The sequence below is a fragment of the Dreissena polymorpha genome, chromosome 9 (assembly GCF_020536995.1).
Source record: "Dreissena polymorpha isolate Duluth1 chromosome 9, UMN_Dpol_1.0, whole genome shotgun sequence".
Classification (NCBI taxonomy): domain Eukaryota; kingdom Metazoa; phylum Mollusca; class Bivalvia; order Myida; family Dreissenidae; genus Dreissena; species Dreissena polymorpha.
Window position 1 is genome coordinate 9,585,075 of NC_068363.1, and position 7,064 is coordinate 9,592,138.

Below are 7,064 nucleotides of genomic sequence, written 5' to 3' on the forward strand. Positions count from 1 at the left end.
ATGTATGGATAAACACGTCATAATCTCTTAACTAAATTTAGTAAATCTTGTTTAACATAACTGTGTGGTGGGAGAATGTCGCGTGTACAGAGCACGCATTTTCGTTAAACGATGGTTTCTTTATTTGTGTTTATCCCTTAAAGCGATTCCAGCATCGATCTAAGTACGAGACGCAAGGCCAAAAAACAAAAACGCAAGCGAAACAAAAGAATAGCGGAACTCGAGGCCCGACGCCGCCCCAGTCAGATAATGATGCGATTCCGGTCCCAGTTCGGAACACCGGGGGATGACGCCGGTGTCGATTTACCCCCGACAGGAAAGGGGGCTGCCAATGGACAAATGAATGCAACTGCTGGACAAGGGAAAAGTCCGGGCAAAAAAGGTCCAGTTGACAAGCGTTCCGCCGCGCAAAGGATTAAAGAGCTACGCCAGGCTCGCCTGAAAAATCCTGGTATCAAAAATAAAAGCGCCGGGTTAAGTTCTGACGACATTGAAGAAAGCAGCGCTTATGATGTTTTAACATGGACTAGCGAATTAACTGATCCTCTTTCATTTGACAGCAGAAGTGATTTCAATGAGGTGGATTACAGAAAAGACAACCGCTACGTCATCCAAACGACCAATAACAGTGCTGAGCTGTGTGACTTTTATAGTGAGAATGACGATAGCGACATTTATCTCACAGACACAGATGCAGAAAGTTTGATTGGGTTTTCAACTATGAGTTATCCAAACGCACTGGAAAGACCTTTCCTAAGACATCGCAGTGGGTATGTCAACACAAACACAAACGCTCAAGGGTATGTTACGTCATCTAGTGATGATGACGTCACGTCGGGTTCCTCGGTTGAAACGGATGACTTGGATTATTCATACCAAAACCGAAAGACTCCAAAGGACGCAGAACGCGATATGTCGGACTCCATTGATGAGAGTGATTTATCCAACAGCGATTCCCAACGCCCGGAACTGGACCTGGTTACTGAAGACATTTTCTCTGACACGGAGAACAGCGATTGCAGCGACTGGTCAGAGGATTTGGCGGGCGACGTGGTGGACTCAGTTATCACTGAGGAGCCGTTTTCGTTCACAATAGCGAGAGAATGAAGTTGTTACAAGAGAAATGTTATTTAGTTATATTAAACGTTTTCCTGCTTAAGTATGTCTTTTATGAATTAAGGATGTTTCTTGTCATGTCAGGCGGGTGGAGTTTTGAACGGTCAATATGTACGAGCTGGTGAAAAAAGCAACATGCGTGAATTTGATATTTCAACTGGTTTCTGACTACGATTTAACATACTTTATGGGATTTTAGAGCCAAATAATATTGGTTAAAAGCCCTTTTTAAGACAAATAGGTTTAACTCAAGTTTTGATGGTGACACCAAATCGTTAATTGGTCAAATTGCCATTGGCGGACCTACGCCCCAACATTCCTTCCTTGCAACCTGTGGAAAAACATAGGTGCATTATTTATCGGTATTGATTTGAACAGCTAAGCAGATCTATAATTAATCATTGATTTATTGCATCAAATAGCATGACATTACTTTACAGCAATCTACATAATAAATTGTTTCCAAAAAACGAATATTTCTCATTTGTCTGATTTCACACTTGTTTAAACAAGTAACATTTTCAACAAAATAATCGCCAGTAAATTTAAAATTTGCACTGTTTACATTTGCACGAGTTTTAAATTAATTCTTAAAAAGCTCGACAAGGTCCTTCGATATTTCTCCATTTGGGCAGCAAGGAAGGGCCATTAACATCGACCTTGCCGAACCACGAACAGACGCGTCTTCATTCTGAAATGAAAAGTATGTTCGCTTATTTCCATTAAAGTGCAAATCACATTAAATGAATCGAACACGTGCGTGAAACTTGGAGGCGATCCATGACACATTTAGTTACAGACGTATTTACGTTAAGTTATGCAAAAATGTCAGTGCCTCATACTGCATCCTTAAAGTCACGTGTCAATAAAACTGTATTTGTATTGTTATATTTAAATGTTCCTTTAAGTCTCCTTATCTTATTAACATATATCTAAAATTTCGAGATCATGCCATGAACTTCAAGACTTCAAACAAATTGTTTAAAATCTACGTCTTACACATAAATATTTATGTAAGGAAGTCAAATGTAACAAGTATTCCGTTTTGTCAATAAATAATTGACTTAGCGCAAGATAAATGATATAGTTGGCTCTGTTCAAACAACACAAAACGTGCTATTCATTATTAGCAAACTACCGAAAGTACATAGCGAAAATAGGGAGTGCGCACCTGCATGCCGCGATGTTCATGAGACACTTGTTGTCATATGTACTGCCGTCGCTGCCGCAGACGGGATTCAAGTCCATGGTGCAGATCGTGGGACATCCGCTGACGTCATCAGCCTTGTCGCCGGGACGCTGACTGAAGGAAACGTACGGTTTAAAAAGCGCCTCTCTCTAATTTACTCTTGCAGGTACTGACATTGAACTACATGTAGTTCAAAAGTTCGAACGAATTGTGCAGCAGAGCAATGTTATTAACCCATTTATGCCTTGTGATCTCTCCCATTCTTTTTAATTGGATCAATTTATTTCCAAAATTAGGGATGTCTAGTATACTTATTTCTATATTAAGAATATTTCTTACAGAAATATGTTTCAGCTTACAGCGCAGACCCTGATGAGACGCCACATCATGCGGCGTCTCATTTGGGTCTACGCTGTTTGCCAATGCCTTTTTTTCTAGACGCTATGCATTAATGGGTTTACTATAAGGATGGTCTTGTGCTGCGGGGTTAGAACGCTGAGTAAACCCGCCCTGACTGCTATGGTAACCGCCAACCAAACTTCCATGTACCGACAAGGAAACCCGAGCAGTCTATGTAAGAAGCTTGCGCACCAACCACGCGCTAGCCGGTTCTACATACTACTAGTATATAAAATTTTTGCCAAAAAAACGTTTTTATAAATGTTTACCTACTGGAATAGCAGAGGCTGATCGGCGGTCTTTTCCCCAATCTTGTGGTGGTTTTCGAATTCCACACTACCTCGTACATGGCGTGGTAGCCGGTTGTCTGAGTCATCTACGTACAGTCGGGTTATTATTATTTATTATCTCATAAAAGCATTATATAAAATACTATTGTTGTTACTACTATGTGTGTCAGTTTATGTTTAATGGAAAAATGTTGAGAACAAGCGCGGAGAGCAATCGTCATATCACACCCTTCTCAGTTTAACAGTTCTAAGTAACAGAATATAGAAATAAATCGTTGTGTGTAATAACGCTTATATGGTATTTGAAGGGAGAACCAATTCACGAAAGTACTCGAGAAAATATTGCCCCTCAACCCCCACCCACCCACCACTTTCTCGTTATGATACAACATGTAATCACGGCGAAAACACCAACTGAAGTCCTATATCGATTAATTTAAAAGTTTGCCTGTTAAAATTAAATTCAATCGCACATATACATACATTTTTATATTCAGTAAAAAAATAGTATTCGATATCATTTCGCTTTACTAAATGTATATAAACTATCCAACTGTATTACCGGCGTCGCATGCGAGCAGAAACAATCCGAGGATTAAACATGCGCGGCACATCATGATTGCTAATTGTTTTCTTATTTCAGTTTGAGTACCGGTGAGTCAATTTTGTTCTTAACTAGCGCAGTGAACAAATTACATGCGGCTCGGCTTTAGGCGCGCTCAATTTATTTTAAGGACGCACAGAAATGTAAACCTTATACGGAAAAATATTCATCTTGATACTATAATCTTTATAAAAAAATTTTTTTAAATCATTGGCGTTATCGAGTTGATTAAAAATAAAGGGGTTAACTTTATGCACATATTTGAGATTATTTTCAAGAGGACAGTTAATAGACAAACAGTATAGTGTCTTCGTACATAAACTCGAACTCGGAGCTCGAAAATGGATATTCTACATCATGATATGCTTTATTAAGAAAAAAAATTTTTTTATTCGATTAAACAGTACTGATCATACCCAAATTTCCCTTACAACAATTTTAAACAAAGCATTAACATTAAATTATTCGCACATGAATTGCAAACCATTTATATCTGGTACTGTCAAGCGGGCCTCGAGTTGGTTATCGCCTTGTCATACTCTGAGTGGCTTTTCTAAATACTTGTTGATTGTTTATTCGATGTTTATTATGCATTGACACGAAATAAATTATTTTCTTATCAGGCACTCCAGCAAAATTTCATCACAATAAAACACTTAAGTTGTAACATTTTTCGACATCTGCTTTCAACTGCTTCACATGGAACGTGTGTCAAAATATTACAATATTGTAACATAGATTTTTCTTTTTCAACAACTGATATTAATATATATATTTTACAACAACACTACATTTAATTAACAGGGCATAGTTTTGTATAGTATTCCAATTTCGTTGGAATATGTGCCGGTGGTTTGTAGCCTTTCGTGAAGTTGTTTCCCATTAATTAGTATTATAAAGTATTATTTGAAGAACGGTTGTTTCCCTTTGTTTTAAATTTATCTGGTATGTAGCTGCGGTAGCTGCGGTACCCTAAGTAGCAAATGTGTGATTGTTATGACAAAAATAAGGAGCAGTGTGTCGATGATGCTCCATATTTCATGCCCGATTAAGGCATAAATGTTTTACCTAATTAAAGAAAATCAACAAACAGAATGACTGACCGTGACAAGGAGCAAGCAATCATAAAACAAGAGGCTGTAACGTTGTTAATAAGTGAGTTTGTGATTAAACTTGGGCCAGAAGTATTCAATACATTTACAGCAAATTCGAACTTCGCATGTGCGTCAAGTTTGCACCAAATTAAGCAATGCTACAATTGTTTTACAGAGCAAAAGTTTGATAGGTGTGTAAGAGTGTGTGAGTTGGTTATTGATCATATTTGGGAAATATTGAATCAAGGGCACTGGAAAGATGTCGACATTAGATGGAGGTACATGTACACTGTTGTTTCAGCCTACAAAACGGTGGCAGAGTATTGCCAGCTCCTGAACGGTATGCCTGATGTAAAATTTGATGATGTAATGAAGTCATGTGACATGGGGCTATTAATGGGAGCTCCTTTGTGTGAAAATGTGCTTGCCAGACTTTCTAAACACATCCAAGAACATTACAGACAAATACATCCTATTAAAAACACTGACCCATATTCTGATACAATAAAGCGGAGGAAAATAGATGTTTGCAATGGAAATGATGATTATTGTACAAATAGCACACATTCAGAACCAGAAGAAATCGTTATCCAAAGTAAAAATGCAATTCCAAGGGTAGCTTGTTTATCAGTTGAAAATTTCATGACAAACTACTACACACCTCAAATACCAGTTATAATTACAGAGGCAATGACTGGCTGGCCAGCATTAACTCACCGACAATGGACTCTTGATTACATAAAGCAAGTAGCTGGGTGTAGAACTGTGCCAATAGAAATTGGATCAAAATACACGGATGATGCATGGTCTCAAAAGCTGTTGACAGTTCAACAATTTATTGAAACATATATAGAAAGAAAGAACATTGACAGTGATATTCCTATCGGATACCTTGCCCAGCATCAACTTTTCAATCAAGTCCCAGAATTGGAAAAGGATATAATAATACCTGACTATTGTTACCTCGGTGATAGTGAAAATGTTGATATAAATGCCTGGTTTGGTCCCAAAGGAACAGTTTCACCATTGCACTATGATCCAAAGCATAACTTTTTGTCTCAAGTCGTTGGGAAGAAGTATATAAAGGTATTTTCACCAAGAGAAACTGACAAGCTGTATCCCCATGATACAACACTGTTGAAGAATACAAGTCAGGTTGATGTGGAGAATTGTGATTTGATCAAATTTCCAGAATATAAGACAGCTATATTTTCAGAATGTTTGCTCAATAGTGGTGAAATGTTATATTTGCCCCCAAAATGGTGGCATTTTGTAAAATCCTTATCTGTCAGTTTTTCAGTTAGTTTTTGGTGGGAATAAACATACTTAACTGAGCAATCGCTCAATTGTTGTGTATGACATAATTATGGTGATGCTTTATTTTTTACCGTTGACAATAGCATTATAGTAGCATAACTTATAATTATATGCACTGTTTATGCAGGTTTGTGTAGTCATTGTAAAACAACACACTAACAAGTTAATTATAAAGAAATTCTTTCCGGCACTATATTTGTAATTTAATAGGGGTGAAAAAAATTAAAGTCAATAACACATGAGGTCCGCAAAATCCACTCCTGTTGTCATCCGGATAGTCTGTTGCCATCTGGATAGTGTTGCATAGCTGAAAGTGTGTACTTTAATATTTAACTACATTCTTTGGAGTTTTAAGTCCGCAAACATCCATAAAGTACATTTAGCAAATTAGCATGTTATTTTTTGTATCTGTGCTATTAAACAAAAAATTGAAAGATATGGAATATGATTATGTGAAATTAAACATACATCATGTCTTATCTTCAGAAAATATTGCATAATAAAACACAATTATGTTCATATCTTAAATACATTACCATGTTTCTTGACAGTATAAACAAAGATAGGTTTTAGATTTTTAAGTCTGTTATATTAGTTTTTGCATAATAAAAGTTGAAATAATGTTTTGATGTTATGAAATTGAAACCATGTACTGTTTAAAGTTGAAACTGATGCAACATGTATGTCAGTTAAACCATTATGCAGCAAATCAAGATTTCAACAGTGATTTTTTTTTCCATTATTAGTCTCTTTGGTTCAGCTCTAACTTCCCCAGTGATTAATTCTAGTATTTGTCTCCTGGTCAGTTGTTCAGATGGTATTAGCTGGTTCCTGTAATCTGGTGCCCAAGTAAACTTGTACCATGGTCAACACGTTCCCATTTTGGTAAACACGTTCCTGTTTTTTTGGTCATCTCTAATATATCCAAGTCAACTCATATCCGAAACATATCTTGGCTTAGTATGAATCTCGTTTACATGTGTTTTAAAACTATGTCATCAGATCAAATCTTACAAAAAAAACTTGTTGCCACTCTAGAGGTGACACTTATGTTT

General features: G+C 36.9%; 3 protein-coding genes across 6 annotated transcripts in view; 2 read left to right on the forward strand and 1 right to left on the reverse strand.

Annotated features, from left to right (window-relative positions):
* LOC127846557 (DC-STAMP domain-containing protein 2-like) overlaps positions 1–1,590 on the forward strand; it is a 38,752-nt gene extending 37,162 nt beyond the window's left edge. For all 3 annotated transcript variants that reach the window (XM_052377926.1, XM_052377928.1, XM_052377929.1), the window contains one exon: positions 144–1,590. In XM_052377926.1, the coding sequence (XP_052233886.1) occupies positions 144–1,107 (964 nt within the window). In that variant the 3' untranslated portion in view covers positions 1,108–1,590. The remainder of the gene's footprint in view (positions 1–143) is intronic.
* Positions 1,506–3,670, reverse strand: LOC127846595 (four-domain proteases inhibitor-like). Of its 2 annotated transcripts, none has more exons than XM_052378032.1 (4): positions 3,557–3,670; positions 2,978–3,080; positions 2,288–2,419; positions 1,506–1,807 (listed from the first exon to the last, which is right to left on the reverse strand). In XM_052378032.1, the coding sequence occupies exons 1-4, from the start codon at positions 3,609–3,611 to the stop codon at positions 1,765–1,767; spliced, it is 333 nt and encodes a 110-aa protein (XP_052233992.1). In that variant the 5' UTR covers positions 3,612–3,670; the 3' UTR covers positions 1,506–1,764. The 2 variants fall into 2 exon arrangements, with proteins under 2 accessions (XP_052233992.1, XP_052233993.1); XM_052378033.1 differs by having other exon boundaries at positions 2,974–3,080.
* An 885-nt stretch (positions 3,671–4,555) lies between these two features.
* On the forward strand, positions 4,556–6,605 carry LOC127846572 (lysine-specific demethylase 8-like). Its single transcript, XM_052377983.1, has one exon. It carries the CDS (start codon positions 4,693–4,695, stop codon positions 6,010–6,012), a length of 1,320 nt encoding a protein of 439 aa, XP_052233943.1. The 5' UTR covers positions 4,556–4,692; the 3' UTR covers positions 6,013–6,605.
* The last annotated feature ends 459 nt before the right edge of the window (positions 6,606–7,064 follow it).

Coding starts and splice junctions, on each gene's coding strand:
- LOC127846595 (XM_052378032.1), bottom strand. CDS start 3,611: ATGATGTGCCGCGCATGTTTAATCCTCGGATTGTTTCTGCTCGCATGC. Junction 2,420..2,977: donor GATCAGCCTCTGCTATTCCA/GTAGGTAAACAT, acceptor CGTTTCCTTCAG/TCAGCGTCCCGGCGACAAGG. Junction 1,808..2,287: donor ATGAACATCGCGGCATGCAG/GTGCGCACTCCC, acceptor TTTTCATTTCAG/AATGAAGACGCGTCTGTTCG.
- LOC127846572 (XM_052377983.1), top strand. CDS start 4,693: ATGACTGACCGTGACAAGGAGCAAGCAATCATAAAACAAGAGGCTGTA.